At 41.5% G+C, this 21,162-nt stretch overlaps 1 protein-coding gene across 2 annotated transcripts in view; it reads left to right on the top strand.

Moving 5' to 3' along the window:
• The first annotated feature begins 11,772 nt into the window (after nt 1–11,772).
• Nucleotides 11,773–21,162, top strand: part of Bmpr2 (bone morphogenetic protein receptor type 2) — a 114,996-nt gene continuing 105,606 nt past the window's right edge. Inside the window, exon 1 of one of the 2 annotated variants that reach the window (XM_052192234.1) lies at nt 11,773–13,043. In XM_052192234.1, coding sequence (XP_052048194.1) covers nt 12,968–13,043 — 76 coding nt within the window. In that variant the 5' untranslated portion in view covers nt 11,773–12,967. The remainder of the gene's footprint in view (nt 13,044–21,162) is intronic. The other variant, XM_052192232.1, reaches the window with a different exon arrangement.

The raw sequence follows: 21,162 nt of genomic DNA, 5'->3' as shown, positions 1-21,162 counted from the left end.
TTGATTAGCTTGTTTTGACAGGGTCTCACTATGTAACTCTGGCTGGCTTGGAACTTGCTCTGAATTTCAGGCTAGCCTCAGATCACCTGCCTCTGTCTCTTTCAAGTGCTGGTATTGAAACTGCACCACACAGACCCTGGCATTTTGGGGAATTTCTTACAGCATTTTGCATGGTAGCAGATACACAAAGGAAAATGATTGGTATGAGAATTATCCTCAAAACAATCTCCCGAAAAGGAATGAATCTGTTAGAAGAAGTCAGTAACAGGTTTTTAAATTTATTTGTATTATTTTAATACACATTTAATATTCTGATATAAAAATTAAAATAATATAATATACATATGTGTATGTGTATATATGTATACACACATATATAATATATATATGCATATATGTTCTTTATAACTAATGTTTTAAATATTATTTCTGTTGTTAGAAGTTTTGTTGTTGTTGTTGTTGTTGATGTTGATTGGTTGGTTTTGAGATGGACTGACCTGAAACTCAATATGTAGCTAAGGATGACCTTGAATTTCTGATCCTCTTATTCCATCCCTTGAATGTAAGGGTTGCAGATATGCACTACCACAACTGACTATGTTTTGACATTTTTTTTAAAGATGTATTTATTATTATATGTAAGTACACTGCAGCTGTCTTTAGACACACCAGAAGAGGGCGTCAGATCTCATTACGGATGGTTGTGAACCACCATGTGGCTGCTGGGATTTGAACTCAGGACCTTTGGAAGAGCAGTCAGTGCTCTTAACCGCTGAGCCATCTCTCCAGCCCGTTTTGACATTTTTTTAAGCTAAGATTTAAACTATTTGAAGAAATCTATTTGAGCAGTAATTCAAATTTAAGGCATAATTAGTTTTATTTTAAAATTGCTTGTATTATTTGATTCCCTACCACAAAAGAGATCTAGAAAACTGGTCTTTTAGCCAGGAATGGTGGCACACAGCAAAGGCTGAAGCAAGAAGATTGCCAGGACTCCTAAGCTAACCTTAACTATGTCAGAAGTTCCATACCACCCTGGGCTATTGGGCAAGATCTGTCTCCAAGAAAGACCAAAAAACAAAAGTTGACTCTTGAGAGATGAGTCAACAGTTAAGAACAATTTCTCCTCTTTTACAGGGCCAAGTTTGATTCCCAGCAACCAGGCCAGATCAGTCCCTGTTCCCCGTCCCCTGCCTGCAGCTCCAGAGGGGCTCTTTTGTCCTCCAAGGATACCCACATATATGTCACACACACACATACACATGCACAAAAATAGAAGTTGTTCTTTAACACTAAAGAAGAAGAAATCTATTTGAGCAGTAATTCAAATTTAAGGCATAATTAGTTTTATTTGGAGGCCATCTCTAAATATTTAATTGACTTTAACTAGGGGAATTCTAGATTGCGGAAGAAGAAAGTCACTTTGGATGTTAGTTTTTCTTTGTTTTGGGAAGCCTCTGCAAAGGGTGGTTGTGTACTAGTCTTGCTCAGGGTTAAGGTCAGGAGTTGGGTATTACAGTAGCTTCATTATTGCACAGATTCTGCCCTTGACATTATCTTTGTAATTTCTGAAAGCAGATAGTCCAGCACAGTCACTTGGAGGTCATTATGAAGGGCCAGATAAATATTTATCAAAAGCCAGAAAAACTAGAATGCAAGGCCTTAGGAAGGTCTTGTTTTTAAACTTGAGTGCATCTTAAATGCTTGTACAGTGGCCTTAGCCTCTGGGTAAGAGAAAATGTAGACATGCTTAATAACTGGACAAAGTATTGGAAAATTATCAAACATCTGTAGAATGTATAATAGATAGGACACTTGCGATCCTCCCCCACCAACTCCCCAGATACAAGAAGCCTACAGAGCACCAAATATTTGCCTTACTTTATGTCCTTAGTTGGTTTTTCATTTTGGTGAAGATTTTTTGGATATTTTCTGAGTTTGTGGCCACAGATGATTTGGTCACCGGTCTCTGATGTCACAAGTCTTCCTAAGGAAATAATATTTTCACATAGTGATCAACTGTTTGAAATAACTAGTGAAAAACGCCATGTGCTCTGACCATGCTAACATTAGATACCTGTTGTGCTCATCACTGAGGACAGAGCTTTCAAAGATGAATACTGAGAGAGTATTTTTGTAAATACTCTAATTTTGTAAAGTAAGGTCCCAGAAGGTGCTGGATGAAAGCTGTTGATTGCTTACCAACTTATATAAGTCATTTTGCCTCTAAATAAATGTTAAGAAGGGGAGTCAGGCCGGGCAGTGGTGGCGCACGCCTGTAATCCCAGCACTCTGGGAGGCAGAGGTAGGTGGATTTCTGAGTTCGAGGCCAGCCTGGTCTACAGAGTGAGTTCTAGGACAGCCAGGGCTACACAGAGAAACCCTGTCTCGACAAATCCAAAAACCAAAAAAAAAAAAAAAAAAAAAAAAAGATGTCCTAGGGACACATGAAAGGCAAATTATATATTCTTCTCACATATTAGCATTTAAGTTAAGTAGAAAACTTATGTTCTAGCTATGAGCAGGTGAAAACAGAGTATTAAAAAGAATAAAATAAGAGCCGGGTGTGGTGGTGCACACCTTTAATCCCAGCACTTGGGAGGCACAGGCAGGTGGATTTCTGAGTTCGAGACCAGCCTGATCTATAGAGTGAGTTCCAGGACAGCCAGGGCTACACAGAGAAACCCTATTTCGAAAAACCCAAAAATAAATGAATAAATAAATAAATAAATAAATAAATAAATGAAATAATAATAATAATAATAATAATAAATGAAGTGCAATGATTGTTAATATAACCTGAAAAAGGTTATGTTGATGTATGAATGAAATATAAAATAGCCTTAAAATATATAGCTGGAACAAAAGGATTGTGGCTGTAAACAGATCTAACTATCCATTGTCAAGGTTAAATAGAAGATGGATGAACCCCAGGAACTTCTAAGATTTCAGCATCATTCATAGTCCTTTTTTTTTTTTTCCTTTTTACTGTTGCTTTGTTGTTTGTCTTTTGAGACAGGGTCACTTTGTAACCATGGCTGGCCTGGAACTCACTGTGTAGAACAGACTGGCCTCAAATTCATAGAGATTTGCCTGCTTCTGCCTCCCAAGTATTGGGACTAAAGGACAGGAAATGTTTGAAACAGTTTATTTCAATGGTATTTTTGAGGACTGCTGCTAATCCCTTTCTAGGGATAGTGGTTAATCAGACACAGCTGCAAAGTTGTTTTATTATATGTAAGTACACTGTAGTTGTCTTCAGACACACCAGAAGAGGGCATCCGAATTCATTACAGATGGTTGTGAGCCACCAGGTAGTTGCTGGGATTTGAACTCAGGACCTCTAGAGGAGCAGTCAGTGCTCTTAACAGCTGAGCCATTTCTCCAGCCCTGAAAAGTCATTTAAAGTTACAATCTAGTAATGAAAACAAGTTATCCTAATGTGGAGTGACAATGCAACATTGTACAAAAGCCAGAGGTGGGGGATAGGGAGGTGGTGGAGATGCCGTGTGTGAAGAGCTGGAGAGACAACATTCGGGATATAAATAAATAAAGTAAGTAATTTTTAAAAAACTAAAAAAAATTACAAATGAATAATGTAGAGGGAGTAATTATTCTTTTCAAGATCTGGGGTTAGTGGAATCTTGTCTTTTAAAAAAAAATTATTACATTTATGTTTTTAATTTGTGCGTATAGCATGTGTGCATGTGTATTGGGTAACCTGTGTAGAGGTTAAAGGAAACTTTGGGGAGTTGGTTTTCTCCTTCCACCATTGTAGGTCCAGAGGATCAGACTCCTATCTCCAGGCTTGGAGACAACACCTTTACCTGCTGAGCCATTTTGTGGTCCCAGGTTTATCTTATAGGTGATATTATCTAACCTGACTGGAGACTAGCAAGAGTTAATGATTTAGTCAGAGGGTAAAGTATGCTCTTGGCAGACAAAACAGCCAAGAGCAAAAGACACATAAAGGATTGCATGCTTGAGGAACTGTGAATTATTTAGGAACATGGAGCTCTGCTAGAGCAGATAGATTGTCTGTTTCCTCTGTATCCAAAACTTCCCAGTGTGGAGCCTGTACTTAGCCTATAAAGGTAAGTAAGAGCAAACCTTGTGCATGTCTAAGGAGCTTGAGCGTAATGGAGTGCTTGATTTTCTGTTGTTGCCATAACATATCATAATTATGATAACTCATAAAAAGAAGAGTTTATTCAGACTGTTTGGTTCTAGAGGTCAAAGAGTCCATTGGTGGGGAGGAGATGTGGCAGTAAAGGCAGGCACTGTGGCAAAGCACGAGTCCAGGTGGTTACATCTGTCCACAAGCCTGAAGCAGCAGATCAAACTGGAAGCGGGGCAGGGTTGTATAATCACAACCTCTACCCACTAGTGACATAATTCCTTCAGCAAGGCTGTGCCTCCTAAACGTCCCCAAACCATGCACTGACTGGATTCCAGTGTTCAAATATCTGAACCTACGGAGGTCATTTCTCACTCAAATCATCAAACTTCCCTTTGGCTGACTTAGAAGTCAGTAAGCAAAGGAATCTTGATTTAATTTCAGACCCTAAGCAAAAAAGAAAGAGAAGGGAATGGAACTCAGAACAGATAGGCAAAGCATCCACACTGTTATTGTGGTCGGGTGGTAGCCTTATATTACATGGCAAATGTCCACTTTTCAAACTTTGTCTTCCAATCTCCAACACACTAGACTCTTTTAAGATTTTTTTTTAAGATTTATTTATTTATTATATGTAAGTAGACTGTTGCTGTCTTCAGACACTCCAGAAGAGGGAAGCAGATCTCATTACGGATGGTTGTGAGCCACCATGTGGTTGCTGGGACTTGAACTCAGGACCTCTGGAAGAGCAGTCAGTGCTCTTAACCGCTGAGCCATTTCTCCAGCCCCAAGATTTTTTTTTTTTTTGAGATGGGATCCCACTATACAACTTAGTCTGGCCTGGAACTCACTGTGTAGAACAGGGTGGCCTCGAACGCACAGATCTGCTTCCTCTGCCTTCCAAGTGCTGAGATTAAAATTATGTGCTACTATGTCTGACTCTCTTTTCTTTTCTTTTCTTTTCTTTTCTTTTCCTTTCCTTTCCTTTCCTTTCCTTTCCTTTCCTTTCCTTTCTTTTCTTTTCTTTTCTTTTCTTTCTTTTTTTTTTTTGAGTATAGAATAGAGTTTATTCAGGACATGAGGAGGGAAGTTAAGAGGGTAGTAGAGGCAGAGAAAGGCAGAGAGAGAGAGAGAGAGAGTAGAAAAATAGAAGGGTAGAGGAGTAGAGACTGGCCATGAGCACGTGGAGAGAAAGGGGGGAAGGGGCGAGGGGACAGAGAAGCAACAAGAAGGCAAGAGGCAGCCGCACATACCTGTAATCCCAGCACTTGGGAGGCAGAGGCAGGCGGACTTCTGAGTCCTGGTCTACAGAGTGTTCCAAGACAGCCAGGGCTACACAGAGAACCCTGTCTCAAAAACAAAAAACAAAACAAAACAAAACAAAAAACCAAAAAGAAGCAAGAAGTCTGACTCTATTTTCAAGTGTGTGTGTGTGTGTGTGTGTGTGTGTGTGTGTGTGTGTGTATTTTGCATGGCATTTATGTGGATGTCAGAAGACAACAACTTTGTGGAGTCACTTCTCCTGTTCTACCTTTACGTGGATTCTGGGATCAACTGCAGCCTTCAGATGTGTGTGGCCAATGCTTTTACCCACTGAGCCATCTTTTTAGCCTCTGTTGTCTAGTTTAGTTTTTTTTTTTTAAGATTTATTTATTTATTATATGTAAGTACACAGTAGCTGTCCTCAGACACACCAGAAGAGGGCATCAGATCTCATTACAGATGGTTGTGAGCCACCATGTGGTTGCTGGGATTTGAACTCAGAACCTTCAGAAGAATAGTCGGTGCTCTTAACTGCTGAGCCATCTCTCTAGCCCCTAGTTTGTTTTTTTTTTTTTTTAAGATTTATTTATTTATTAATATGTAAGTACACTGTAGTTGACTTCAGACGCACTAGAAGAGGACATCAGATCTTGTTACAGATGGTTGTGAACCACCATGTGGTTGCTGGGATTTGAACTCAGGGCCTTTGGAAGAACAGTCCATACTCAACCACTGAGCCATCTCTCCAGCCCCTTTTGTCTAGTTTTTAAGCCCAAAAGATTCTTTCACTAGAGTTCTGCCTAGCCATCAGTTCCATGACATAAGTCTCAGTTGAAGAAGTACTTCCTCCAACAGGTCTCTCCTTTTGAGTCCTTCTAGGGTAGACCAGCTCTACGTTGCTCATGTTGTTTCTTCTTGCTCGAAGACAACATAACAAACATACCCAAAAGTAATCCCCAAATTTACATCCTGTATTATGTGTAATTTCTTCCTTTTGAGTGTGAACCAAACAGAATATGGCAATGGTGATGGGACTTGGCTATGAAGGACTAGAACACAAGACTTTAACCTTTGTTGTTTTGAATAAATGAGTTGTTGTGTTGTGAGAATGCCCATCTAACTGTGCCCACACTCCTGACTCATAGAATTGGGGGATGATCAATATGTATTGTTCTGAGGTGCTATACATGTGATCTGGCCATGGACAGTGAACACTAGTATGTAACATAAAAGAATGAAAACATATCTCCCTCATTCCTTGCAGTATCTCTACAACTTAGGATACTGAATAGCAAATGTTTCTTGGTTATATAAATGGATGAATGGATGGGTAGATCCACATGATGAGACTGGATTCTAGGAATGTGGCTAGTGATCTCAAGGTAAGTAATAATACTTTCAAAGGTCTACCGGGTAGGTGTACATGCAACTAAAAGACTTTAGAAAGTAGTGCTTTGTTTTAAGCTTTTTTTCACCTTGTTTTGTTTATATTTGTTTTTTTTTTTTTTAACTACAAGCCTCAGGAAAAGATTTAACAATGGGAGGATGATGGTGTATACTTTTAGTCCCAGAGTTTGGGAGGCAGAGGTAGGCAGATAACTGAGTTCAAGGCCAGTTTAGTCTGCAGAGTAAGTCCCAGAACTTTAATCCCAGCACTTGGGAGGCAGAGGCAGGTGCATCCCTGAGTACAAATCAGCCCAGTTTGAAAGTTCTAGGACAGCTAGAGCCCCACAGAGAAACCCTGTCTCACCCACAAGAAAGAAATTCAATTTTCCACAATTTTTTAAAAATATATTATTACTGGGGCAAGGGAAAGTTCCAGGGTTCTGATACAGATTACACAGCAAGCACCTTTACCCACGGAGCCCCTTTTATCCAGAATCTACTTGATTTAGTCTGGACTTCTCTACTGACATAGAACTCTTTCCTGCAGATGCCAGAAATGCTCTGCTCAAAGAATAGATACATACAGGACTATATCCAAGGGTTTTTCCACCTGTGCCCAACTTCCCAGAATAACAACTCTAAGACTAATTAGTTATAAATAAATATCTAGGCCACACACTTTGGCTTGTTCCCCTTACTAGCTCATAACTTAATTATTCTGTTTATTCTATTCTATTCTATTCTATTCTATTCTATTCTATTCTATTCTATTCTATTCTATTCTATTCTATTCTATTCTAATTCTATTCTATTCTATTCTTATTCAGGCCACATGGCTAGTTACTGCTCCTCAGTTACATGCAACTGTCTCTATCAGTGTTCAGGGTGAACCTCTCAGTTTCCCTCTCCCTACCAGATGTCCCACCTCCTATTTCCTGTGTCAGGTCATTGGCTATCAGATTTATTGGCAGGTGATACTTCCATACAGTACTCAAGAGATTCTTTGTACACAGAACCTTTTGTTCTATTCTTTGTTTCTTTGTTTCTTTCTTTGTTTCTTTGTTTCTTCCTTCCTTCTTTCCTTCCTTCCTTCCTTCCTTCCTTCCTCCCTCCCTCCCTCCCTCCCTTCCTTCCTTCCTTTCAGACAGGGTTTCTCTGTGTAGCACTGGCTGTCCTGGAGCTCACTCTGTAGACCAGGCTGGCCTCGAACTCAGAAATCCGCCTGCCTCTGCCTCCCAGAGTGCTGGAATTAAAGGCGTGTGCCACCACCGCCTGGCTAGCTTTTTTTTTTTTTTAAATTTGAAGAGAGTGTGTATCTATATAAAGGTATGTGCATGATTGAGACTGTCCCCTTTAGAAACTCGTGAGAACCTGACATGGATGCTGGGATGCAAACTCATCCTTCTACCACCTGAGCCACCTCTCTAGCCCTAAACAGCCTTATTTCCTATTATCCTGACCTGGATAGACATCTCAGTGCCAAACATTGGATATTTGCACTGTTTTTCTGCTAATGTTAAGATTTCTTTCTTTGTTTCTTTCTTTTTTCTATGTTTCTTTCTTTTTTGTTTTTGTTTTTTCGAGATAGGGTTTCTCTGTATAGCTCTGGCTGTCCTAAAACTCACTCTGTAGACCAGGCTGGCCTCAACTCAGAAATTCACCTGCCTCTGCCTCCCAAGTGCTGGGATTAAAGGCATGTGCCCGGCCTTTCTTTCTTTTTTTTTTTAATGATTGTGCAGTTTATTCTTAGAAGAATTTAGTATTTCTAAGCTCTGTCAACTCTGATATGTCTTCATTGGTAGAATATGAATTCTGAATTCTCTTTGGACTTTACTCCAGTTCTAGATCTAATAATCTATTTAAGTCAGGTCAGTTGGCTCATGCCTATAATCACAGCACTGAAGAGGCAGGATCAAGGCCAGACAGGGCTGTAGATTGGGACTCTATCTCAATTAAAATTCCCCTCCTAATCTGGACCTTGCTTTTTGTCAGTTCTCTAATTCAAAGGAAAGCCAGACTCCATGAAGGACCATACTACACAATGAGGATACATCAGATTTTCAGATAGTGTTGGTTTGTCTACCTGAATTTCTATGTTGTTTCCCTTCATTCCTGTATTCCTTACCTCCAAGTTTCCCGAAATATTGGACTTGTTGGGCTTTTGATATCTGGAGTACTAGGGATTATTGCTTGGACGTGTGGATGATGTTAGAGTTTTCCTCAGCACCCAGGGTCTTCCTCTAGCAGTGTAGTAGGATTGTATTTCCTACTCTTCTGAAGTTAGATTTGGCCATGTGACTTCACTGGCTAATAAAATGAGAATTCACATTGCTTCTGGTAGAAGATATTTGTCTATTTTTTTAAACAGCCAGACCCCTGGGTGGCAGTTGTGAATACTTTTCAACCCAGCACATGGGAAGCAGAGGTAGGTGGACCTCTGTAAGTTTGAAGCCATCCTAGTCAACAAAGTAAGTTCTAGCACAGCCAAGGATAGAGAAACCGTGTCTCAAGAAAACCAAAAATAGCCAGAGCAAGACATTAAAATTTTACAATCCCAACTCTGGCAATCTTGAAAGCCTATGTCTTAGTGAAGCATCTAGCAATGCAGGGACCTCAGGGACTGCAAGGAAGAGCACATTATGCTAAGTTTCCAAATACACATGACACATTCTTTCTCCAAACATTCAAAGTCCAGGTAACTGACAGTTCTTAGGTGGATCCTTCTTTAAGGGTTTTCCTTGGCTCAAGTCACCTTCCAACCTTGGGTACAGTCTCTATGCAACTGGTGTCCTACTACATTTTAGGACAATGAAAGGCCACCACCCTATGCCAGAGCCCCTGCAGATTGGTTGAAACCTCAGTTGCAACTATGTTACAACTCAGTCTATCCCATACTCTCCAGTCCTGTCTTCCTTGGTCCCATAGAGATATTCTTAAGCTGCATACAAATCCCATGATAGGCCCACTAATGCTCCTATCAAACACAAAACAGGATAAATACATTTTAGCCTCAATAAGCTAATGATGAGGATTTGTGGGATGTTATTACAATGTAGCCCATCCTGATCACAAAGAGACCAGACCAGACCACGATGCCTGCTCAGTTCTGTTTTCACAGGAATTAGACTAGTATTGCCTGTCTTGTGTAGAAGATGTTCCTTTTCACTGGGAATGGTCATATCTCAACTGTAAAGGCAACAGAAAAGGAAGGAGGGCTGCATGCAAATCGAGGTCTGCTGAATAATTATTCCAGCTAAGTTAGTGGCATGAACTTTTTCCACATGAATTTCCTAAGACTTCTTTCCTACATAATTTATTACACATTTATAACATGTATAAGGGTACTTAATGTTTCTTAGGAAAATTTTATGCAAATAATAATTGAATAATAAAGTACTTGACCTCAATTCGAGGAAGAAAAATTGTATTTCACCAGCTAATAAACTTCCTGCACCTTCATCTGTCATTTCTTTGACAACTAGAGCTCATGTCTTGAAAGCTAAATGTTAAAACAATACCAATTCCTTATTTTGGGCCTGTTAGGCAAAACAAAATATGGTATTCAAGCTAAAGAGTTAACGCATATGTTCCTTATTTTTCAAAAGGTATCTTATTATATATTTTTTAAAAAAATCTCTCTGCCTGAAGGATAAACATTATAAAAATATTTCAGCTGAAAAAGGGCCCTGGGCAGGTATTACCACAACTCTTAATTATAGCAGATATTTACTATGATAACAGAAACCAGTTTAAGGAATGTGATTTATTAACATCACGTTCAGATAAAGAGATAAAAGGAGGCTTGAATAAGCAAGCGAACAGTAAGGCTTGAGGAGTGTGTTTATGAATGTATCCTGGAACTGCCCTTAGCCACAATGAAAGACCGGCAAAACCAGCCTTCATAACAACCTTTCTGCCTACTAGGAGAAGGCAGGGCTAGACTTCACCTCTAAGATCGCCCTCCCACGCAATTTTTCCACCTCGTAGTTAAAGAATTAAACCCAGACTTCCGATCATGGCGCCAAGCACGTCATCTTCTCCCCTCTCTCCTAGCAAAATCCCACCCAAGTCGGCTGACCCCGCAGGGGATATCTCCCCTATCCTGGTTGTCTGAATCAAACCAAATTGAGATGAGAAAAATGTGGCTGGGAAACTGCAGTGCAGACAAGACTGTCTTCATTCGAATCAGTGAGGAGCTAGGACCCCCCCACCCCCCACTCTCTACCTGGAGGCAACTACATTGTGCTGCAATTCTCGTTTCACAGGCTCTGCAAAGACCCTCGGGCCTTTGTGAATAAAACCCTCCCCGGGAGAGGTGCGGGCGGAGCAGGAGACGCACGTACAGCAGGCCAGCAGGCGTGTGCGATCTTAAGTTTGCTCGCCGGTTTCTCGTGCTCGCAATTGCTCAGCAGCTTGGTCATCCAAGAAGGCCCCGGGGATGGCTGTTCGAGGAAAGCCTGACCCAGACTAGAGCACACACGACAGTTTCGCGATCTTCGGGGTTGAGGCTGAGGCTTTTGTTTGCGCCGCGACGGGAGGGGGACCCGACGCGGCCCGGGTCTCGGCTTCTGGGAAAGACCCAGCGGCTTGGTCGGGATTATCAGGGAAAGCGAGGAGGGTGCGCCCGCTGCCATAAACAACGACAGCGTGCCTTCGAGGCTTTTCGCCCACCTTCCCGGGTAGCCTTGGCCTACGTTAAACAAAAGATTGTGATCGCCCTCCCTTACACGCTTGCACAGATCGCACGGCATCCACGTGCGGAACGTTCGCGTGTGTGAGGAAAGGGACCTAGGCTGCCCACCCCACGGCAGCCCCTCCCTGCTCGGGGCGCCCAGTAGAGAGGGAGAGAGACGGCGCGCGAGGGCCTCGCTCTCCAGCGAGCCTGGGAGTGAGGGGCGGGGCCGGGCGGGGCCGCGGGCGCGCAGGCGCAGTGCGGCTCTGTGGCGCCGCCGCCGCTGCCGCCGCCGCCGCCCGCGCTGCACCACAGGCCCTAGACAGACAGGGGTCGGCTGGAGAGCCGGAGACTGTGAGGAGGCGGCGGCGGAGGCGGGGCGACTCCGGTGACCGGGAGCGCCTCAGACTAGCAGCTGCGGCGACTCCCCCCTTTGTGTCTGGTCGGCTTGGAACCACTGGAGGTGCTTCCCGGAGGGGCTCAGGGTGTTTCGCAAGCTCTGCTGCCCACCCCTTCCTCGGCCACCTACGTCCGTCTTCCCGCCGCCCCCCGCCCTCGGCCCGCGACGCCCGAGCTCCGCCCGGAGCCCAGAGCTGCGGAGAACGAGGCGGCGGCGGCGGCGGCGGCGGAGGCTTTCTCCAGAGGGGCTGCGATTTGCTCACGCAAGCCATCGACGGGAGGAGACCCGGCTTTCATGGTGGAATTTACTTCAGGCAAGAGCAAGGGGCTGGAGTAGCCAAGAGCGAGGCCACGGGAGGAGCGCCTTCGAAGGGCCAGCCCCGCACCTCCCCGCGTGTCGCTCGCCGGGGCTCGCCGAGCCGCCGCGACCCTCCCCTCCCCCGCGCCCCGAGGCCCAGCCTGCGCGACCCTCGCGCGATTGTTCCGAGGAAGCTGTGGGCTCGCCCATGGAAACAGGCACCTTTTTCGACCCAGTCGGTGGAAAGGATTTGTTGATGTCGAAATCCGAGTGAAGGAAGCAACGAAGCGAAACTTTAAAAGGAACCCCACTGTCCTCCGAGTCCGGAGCGATGCCACTCCGGCGGTCGGGCGCCGTTGCCTGCCTTGCTTCGCCCTTCCTGGCGGTCGGGAACTTGTTCTGATCCTCAGTGCTCCCATCGAGTCATCGCCCTCCACCCCCCACCCCCCACCCCCGGCACTCTGGATATGTTTTCTCCCAGATCTGGATATTTTTTTGATATCGTGAAACTACGAGGGAAATAATTGCAGGGGTTTCTACTGGGCTCCCTGCGTCTTCTCCATGGACATGCCTTCAACTTGGGGAGCCGAGGTACTCCGTCCTAGGCGAATGAAGCTCCCCAGCCACGAGGGAGCGAAATGAAGGGAAATTCTGCAGTGGAATGAGAGCTCTACTAGTTAGGTCCTCGCATCTGCCATTTGTCCTTTCAAACTGCATTGTAATCCGGGCAGGATAAATCAGACGAAGAGCAGCCTCCTAGCCGGATTTCTCCGCCCGTATTTACTTTCCAGATTTCTTTTCTTTGCCCTCCTGCTTCTTGGCTGGCCCAGGGATGACTTCCTCGCTGCAGCGGCCCTTTCGGGTGCCCTGGCTGCTATGGGCCGTCCTACTGGTCAGCACTACGGCTGGTGAGTAGCCCTAGGTGGCGTGTCCCAGCACCTACCCCTGTGGGTGGCGACGGAGAGAGCCTGTAGAGGCTGAGGCCTGTGCTCTCCCCTTGCAACGTGTGCTCCCAGATCCGGGTGGAGGAACCAGCCAGAGAAATCACCTTCGGTGTTTGTGTGTAGTTTCCCGTCCTTACTCCCGTATTCCCTGACCCCTCCCCCACAGGGGGGGGGAAAGACATATTGGGTGTGGTATCTTGACATTTTTAGCTGTGAGGTAATGCAAGGATTAAAATATTTTAATCACTAGTGAACTGTCTATTAGGTTTTTGGAGATAAAGCAGGTAGGTTTTTTATTTTGATGGAAAGAAGGAGATTTGGTTTACAATAAAAAGAATAACTAGATACACACTTGATTGAACCGTATTCTTACATTTAGATCACTCTTTAGGAAGCCACGCTACTTTTCGTTATTTAAAAATGTTACCTGATGAATAGAATAAAGGTTGAGGAAGTCAGAGTATGAGAATCTTGATACAGTGTATAACACTGTTGCTGTCATCATTAATGTTGTTTTGCTCCCAAGAATCTGTAACTATTCTGTCTTTTTATCCTGGACATTCCTTCTTTGTATTCTTTTGGAATTACTATCGGGCACAGAAGTGTTTTTGATAACTTTACTATTAGTCATCTGGCGTCTGTTGGTTTTCCTGTCATTGAGACAACTTTGACCTCACATCAGACTTCCAGGAGATTTGACTCCTGAAAGTTCTTTGACATTTTCCTAACGTGTGAAAGGAAATGCTACTCCCCTTTCCTTTGGCCATTTCCTCTTTAATTCTGTCGCCTTGAGAAAAAAAAAAAAAAAACAGCTCATTTTCTCATTGCAGTTATTTTCAAGCAACAATCTTTTGTGATTTGCTTTTAGAAAATTTCAGGAATGAATTCTTAAATTAGTCACCTGAAGTATGTGTTTAAAAATGAGTACACAAAGTAATGGTTTTCCAATTTTTTAAGAAGTAATTTTCACATTCAGTGAATTCTTCATTGCTGTATTAGACATAGAAATTACTTGTTTAATTTACATTTTAAAGATCTACCTTGGGAAAATACTGAAAGAAAATTTGAAGTTCCCTTTTGTAAACTTGATATTATTGTCTATTGTTGATTAATATGTAGTATTTTATATTTTTGGTTACGTGTCTAGCCTTTAATGGCAGAGTCATTTCTCAAGCCCCATTATATTTAGAATTTTAAAGATGAATCTATGTATTGTTAAAAATCATTGGAAAATCTGATTTGATTACATGTTGGAACTTGATATTTTAATATTTTCGATTGTTTCCCTTATTTTTGAAGCAAAACTGAACAAATTTTCTCCAAATTTCTTTGTTAGCTGTTTAAATTCTCTAACCACAAGTCATGTGGTTCCTGTAAAATATGAAAAGAGTAAAAATGGCCTTGACACGTAAGCAGTCATTCTGCAAGCAGAAACCCAAGAACATTTTGTTTTAAAATTTTGATCATTTTAGAATCTTTAGAGTGCAGATTCTCATTTATAGTTTTGTGTTCATCATTGTGACTAGAACTGATAAAAATCAGAAGAAAAGACCTGATTGATTTCAAAACAATTATTTGGTAAATGGATTTTGTCCTCTTTTAAAAAGGGTTATATTTAAAGAATCTGCGTATAGAAGTGAGCTTAATTCCTGCCCCCAACCCCATCATAGAGTCCCAGATGAGGGCATTTTTGAAGCTGAATTTCAGAGCTGTAGATGAGCTGAGTGCTTGCTATGCACCAACAAGTATTAAATGAGCTTTACATATATCTTCTCCTGTGGTCGGTCCTTGTGACAATTCTGTGTTGTAGGTTTTTATTATTAGTCTCCTTTTACAGCAAGGGAGAGAGAATTAAGAACAAAATTTTAAGTAACTCCTCACTTAGTAAATTGTAGAGCTAGGATTATAGCCTGTATCCTTCCCTACCTCCTTGGTACTAACAACAGCAGCAGAGCCAGCAACAACTTCCTCTCCCTGTAATTGGAACGTGAGATAAAGTAATGCTTTTGCCAGGTCAGCTTTGAAAGGAGACTTGGATATTTATAAACTAGTGGTACAGGTGCTGATCATGTACTCCCATGGTTCTGAACCTGTAGAAACTGTGAGTTCAAGGTCAGCCTGGTCTACCTAGTGAGATCTAAGACAGCTATGGCTACATAGAGAAATTCTGTTAAAGAAAAAAAAAAGACAGAAAGAAAACTTTGCCCAATAGTGGATTATCTAGTGCAGCTTCATTCAGTACAAAGTGACTAGGAAGCGTCTGGGTAGATTTGGCATATACTGATGAAGTAATGTAACTGGTAGGTGCAATTGATGTAGTTGAATAGGAGAAAAAATATTGCAAGACTAATAAATACTATGTCATGCTTTGGGATCCTGGAGAGTTATCTTTGGTGGTGGTGGTGTTTAGGGCAGTGTGTCCTGCAGCTGTGTGTAGTCTAGATTGGATTCAAGCTCCCGGCAGTTCTCCTGCCTCAGCCTCCCAAGCACTGGGATTATAAGTGTGAGCTACAAAGTCAGGTTTACTAAATATATAATTTCTTTTGAAAATGATTTTAACCTCTTTTACTCTGATTAAGTTTTGGACTCCTTAATTCTAAGAACAGTTGGTATGCAAATAACTGGAATTTATTAGAAAATAGAGATGTACTCGCTTAAAATAATTTTTTTTTTTTTTGGTTTTTTTTCGAGACAGGGTTTCTCTGTGTAGCCCTTGCTGTCCTGGAACTCACTCTGTAGACCAGGCTGGCCTAGAACTCAGAAATCCGCCTGCCTCTGCCTCCCAGAATGCTGGGATTATACCACCACCGCCAGGCAAAATAAATTATTTTAATAAAAGTTTATTAAATACACTACCAGCTTTAATAAGGTAATTCAGGCTTGCTTGAGGGTCAGCTTTTGTAATACATTTGAAATAATTTTTTTTGTCTTTATTTCGCTTTTACCTCTTGGAATATAGTTGTCTAAAGTGAGAAAGTCATTTCTTTATTTAGCATTATTGAGTGGTTAGTGAATTTTGTCAAGTAACTGCAAGTTTAGTAATCTTCATTTGTGTTTCTCTGTTTGGACAGGACACTACAACAGTTACCTGAGTTTCTTGATAAAATGAGTATTTTTTTTCTCTGTAGTTTAGTTATCCTGAGTTAATTTGTATATAGCACACTTTTTGGGGTTGGAGTTCTTTACCCAGAGCTTTAAGAGAGATGCATGCTTTATCATCAGTGCTAACTGAATTTGAGTACGATGGGTGTTTACTTTCAATACAAGATTATTTGCAGCCACAGAAATCTTAATATCATGTAACAACTATTTATTTTGTTTCATTTATCTTTTTGTGGACCCAAATCTGGAGGGAGAGAGAGTAATACCTACCTACCTAGGAGCAGTGTGTGTCAAAGTAGTAACAGAGGACAGGAGGGCAAGCCTAGTCCACTGGCATATTTGCAGATTCTGTTCCTCTAACATTCCATTGGCCTGTCAAGACATACCACCACGTGAAAAGACAAGATGTATGAAATAGTACAATTTGTGTATGATGAGGCTACATGTAACATATGAATGCATAGTATAATTATAGAGGAATGAAGAATTCAGAATCCCAGTCTATTCCAGAGGATTGGGAAAAGGGTACAGAAGGCTGTTTCTCTTATCATTTAAATGGGGCTTTGCATGAAAATCTTACAAGCTTTGGTTTTCACATCCTGGATTATCACCTGTGGTATTACTGTTAGTGTTGTCTTTGAAATGTAATGTCTCCCAGCACTCCGGAGACAGAGGCAGGCGGATCTTTATGAGTTCAAGGCTAGCCTGGCCTAAGTGAGCTCCAGTACAGCCGAGGCTAACAAAGAGAAACCCCCATCCCTGACAATGAAGAAAAAAAAGAAAAGAAAAAAGATTTCATTTATTTTATAACGTTAAGGATTGAATTCAGAGCTTCTGGCATACCAGGTAGATATACTTATCACTGAGCTATAGTCCCAAGTCTCCTATTTTGAGATTGCTTTATAATCTAACATGTAGATACGCATATAGAGGATGTTTAATAAATACTTAGTGAATGAATTATGAAGAGGAATTGGAGGGCTGGAGAGATGGTTCAGAGATTCTGAGCACTTGCTGCACTTGCAGAGAGTGTGTTTTTTATTCCCAGCACCCATACATGGTAGCTCATAACAGTCTATAACTCCAGTTCCAGAGGATATGACTGACCTCTTCTTCTGGCCTTTGCAGGCACCAGGCATTCCCACAGTACACTTAACATACATGTAAACAAAATATTTGTACACGTAAAATCTATGTTTAAAAAATGGAAAGGTATTGGACTTATTCATTTTAGCTATATATATATGTTCAAAAACAACTGTGTGGAGTAATTTCTCTCCTTTCATTTCTGTGTGGTTTTGGGGACTGAATTTGAGTGACCAGGCTTACTTGACAAGCCCCTTCACCCCTAAGCCTTCTTAATGGCCTGCTTTTTCTTGGCCTTTTTTTTTTTTTTTTTTTTTTTTTTTTGGTTTTCCGAGACAGAGTTTCTCTTTGTATCCCTGGCTGTCCTGGAACTCACTCTGTAGACCAGTTTGGCTTTGAACTCACAAATCTGCCTGCTTCTGCCTCCCAAGTGCTGGGATTAAAGGCATGTGCCACTACTGCTCAGCTTTTTTCTTGGTCTTAAGAATGATACCTGCCAGCCTGGATCCAGGACAGCCAGGGCTACACAGAGAGACCCTGTCTCAAAAAACCAAAAAAAAAAAAAAAAAAAAGATACTTGATTTAGTTAGAAAGGCTTTGCTCATTCAGTCTTCTTTTAATTTATTTTGTATTTTTGTTTGGTTTTGTTTGTGATGCTGGACTCAGAGTATAATAGTGAGGCACTCTTTGTTCTCAGTCTTGTATTTTGGGCCTTTTTCTTTTTTTCCTACTTCTATTAAAACCAAACTTGTTAGAAAGATGTGTGTATGTGTGTTTCAAAAATTACTTTCAGTTTAGTTAGCATAGAAGGCAATGGCCTTCATTATGGCACCGTCATAAATGTATGTATATGTAGGTGTCTTTTATGTCCTCTCTTATTTATGTTGTGTGAGCTTGGCTCTAAAACCAGGGTCTAAATGGTTTAGTCTTTGGTCCTTTCCAAAAGCAATGAAGATGACTTTGAGTACTATAGCCTTTATTTATTTATTTACATGAGCCAAGGTCTCCCTGTAGTTTGGCTGGCTTTGAGCTTGTGGAGCTAAGGCTGGGCAAATGCTGAGGTTACAAGACAGACCTGTGTTAACATCATTGTTCCTTTTGATCTGTGAGATGGTTGTGATTAGGATGCATATAAACGTTATGGATGTTTTGTATGGAATTGGAAATCTGGTGATAAATGGCATGATTTTAAAAATTAGTTGTTTTGCTTGCATGTAAGTCTGTGTATCATGTGTGTACCTAGTGCTGCAGAAGCTAGGAGAGGGAGTGCGATGCCTTGGAACTGGGTTACAGAGACTGTTAATGCCCCACATGTCGGGCTGGGAACCAAGCCCCTGGAAGAGCAGCCAGTACTTTTAACTGTTGATCTCTCTCTCCAAGCTGGACAGAAAGGATTTTATTCTTTTTGAAGTAAGCAGGTATTTTACTAGTATTATAAAATAATTTTATTTTAAACTTGCTTGATACAATTATAGTATAAAATATATTAAAAAGAAAGTATGGATTTAATCTACAAAATAAGTATTCTGAAAAATTCTTAGGTAAATAATTTGATCTTTGATTTAAGTAAGACGTGATCAGAGAAGAAAAAAATGACCAGTTTACCTTCAGAATCTCAGTTAGTTTACATTTTAGCCACAGTTTACCATTTAAGCTGAATGGATTTAATAACTTCTAGTAAGTATGAATTTCTTTTAAAGCTTGGATGGGAAAATTTTAGGATGTGTTGCCTTAACCAAACTGTTCGTCTAGAACATGTGTATGTGCTCCCTTCTATAGTTAATACAGTGCTTAACAAGAAGTGTTGAGCCTTTTACAGTTTCAGTTCAGATATGCATGACTGGACTGGCTGAAGGGCAGGCGGGGGAGTATGAGGGTGGTGAGATCTGGAAGGAAGAACAGGAGTAGGCACAGCACATCTGTGATGCCCCTGTTGACAGTCCTTTGTAAACCTTGTAGGATGATACAAAGACAACCTGTCCGTGCTCATGCCATGACTCTCATGATGGTGAGATACGCACCCTGTTTAAAGCAAGAGTGGGTACTGGTGGACTGTTAGAATCTTAACATTTCTTTCTGTCTTCTTTGATTTCTCTGGTATCTTTTTGCTCTTCCTAATTCACTTTTAAAATACCTCTCCCCGTCTAGCCCTCTGGAAAGAGCAGTGAACACTTCCAGGTTTCCCTAGCCTAGACTTTGTCCTTTCTGCTCATTCCTAGTGCAGATGCCACCAGATTGATTGACTGAGGGACTTTCTTTAGCTTTTTTTTTTTTTTTTTTTTGAAAGGTAGCATCTTGCTCTGTAACCTAGCTGGCCTGACACTCCGTAGCCCAACCTGGTCTCTTCCTGTCTCAGCCTTTCTTTCTTTTCTTTTCTTTCTTCCTTTTTTTTTATTTGTTTTTTTCTGAGACAGGGTTTCTCTGTGTAGCCCTGGCTGTCCTGGAACTCACTCTGTAGACCAGGCTGGCCTCAAACTCAGAAATCCACCTGCCTCTGCCTCCCAGAGTGCTGGGATTACAGGTGTGCGCCACCACTGCCTGGCTGTCTCAGCCTTCCTAATGCCTGGAATACTGAGTGAGCCACCACACCCAGCTAGCATGGTTTTCTAATTGACAAATCTAGTTACTTTTCAGCTTTTTGACTTTTTCTGCTGCTTCTCCCCCTTGTGGGTCTCCCCCTTTGCTGTTCCTCACATGGGCTTTAATTATCTTTGGAAGTAAACGATGCCAAAGCAAAATGCAACCAGGACTGGAAGTTCTGAGTTCCTGCTTAGGGTTACTGCTGGTTGTTTACTTTGGGCAGATTTCCTGGTTTTGGCTTCCATATTCTCATAGGAATACAATTCCAATTGAACTGAGGGGGATAGCCTGGATGACACTCTACTTATGAGGTCTTTTTCATTATGGAATGAGACAAGCCAGTGGTCCACAAGTTATTTGTAGATATATAAATACTTTGAATGATTATATATGCTTTTTTTTTTTCCTTTTTCTTATACTGATGATAGTCAAATTCAAAAGTCCTTTTGCATGCTAGGCAAACTCTATCCCACTGAGATACACTATAGCCCCAGTATTTCAAATTTACCTTAGACTGGGGGAAATTTGAGGCATTTCTAAACTATAACAGACCACATTGAGAAAAACTTAATTAAAAATATGATTTATATTGATTGTATGTGTTGAATTAGCCCAACAAAAGTGTAAAGGTGGGCTCTTTAGAGCTGTGCTTTACTGAAAATAGAAGAATGATACACACCAAATATGTAAGGCATACTTCACAAATAAAGGACTTTAAATAACAGAAACTTAGTTGAAGATTAGATTCATCTTGGCTGAGCATGGTGGCATATACCATTAATCTCAGCATTCAGGAGGCAGAGACAAGTGGATCTCTGTTAGTTCAAGGCTAGCCTGGTCTACATAGTATGCTCCAGGACAACCAGAGTTATAAAGAGAGACCCTGTCTCAAAAAAACTTTTTTTTCTTCAATCTTATCTGCCATTATTCTTCCCCAGCCTTTAACTTTTAAACAGTGCCAAGATAGTATCAGCTCAGTCTTTGACCCAGGTATCATATATTTTAAATCAGTGATATCTAGTCATCCATCCATCCATCGAAACAGGCTATCACTGTGTAGCCCAGCCTGGCCTTAAACTCCTAGCAGTTTTCCTACCTCAGCCTCTGAAGTGCTGGATTATAGGACTGAGCCAACACGCATAGCTTGTTATTTAAACTTAGGTTAATGTGGTTTTTTGTTTTTTTCTTTTTGTTTAGCAGTGCTAAAGAGCGAACTTAGACATGCTAGGCAGGCTCTTTACGACTGAGCTATCCTTCAGGCCTCCATGTTTAAATGCTGCTTGACTGATTTTTAACTCATATGTCACAAAATGTC

The sequence above is a fragment of the Apodemus sylvaticus genome, chromosome 9 (assembly GCF_947179515.1).
Source record: "Apodemus sylvaticus chromosome 9, mApoSyl1.1, whole genome shotgun sequence".
Lineage (NCBI taxonomy): Eukaryota > Metazoa > Chordata > Mammalia > Rodentia > Muridae > Apodemus > Apodemus sylvaticus.
The sequence above is the reverse complement of the archived record's forward strand: the minus strand, read 5'-3'. Positions and strand labels throughout refer to the sequence as shown.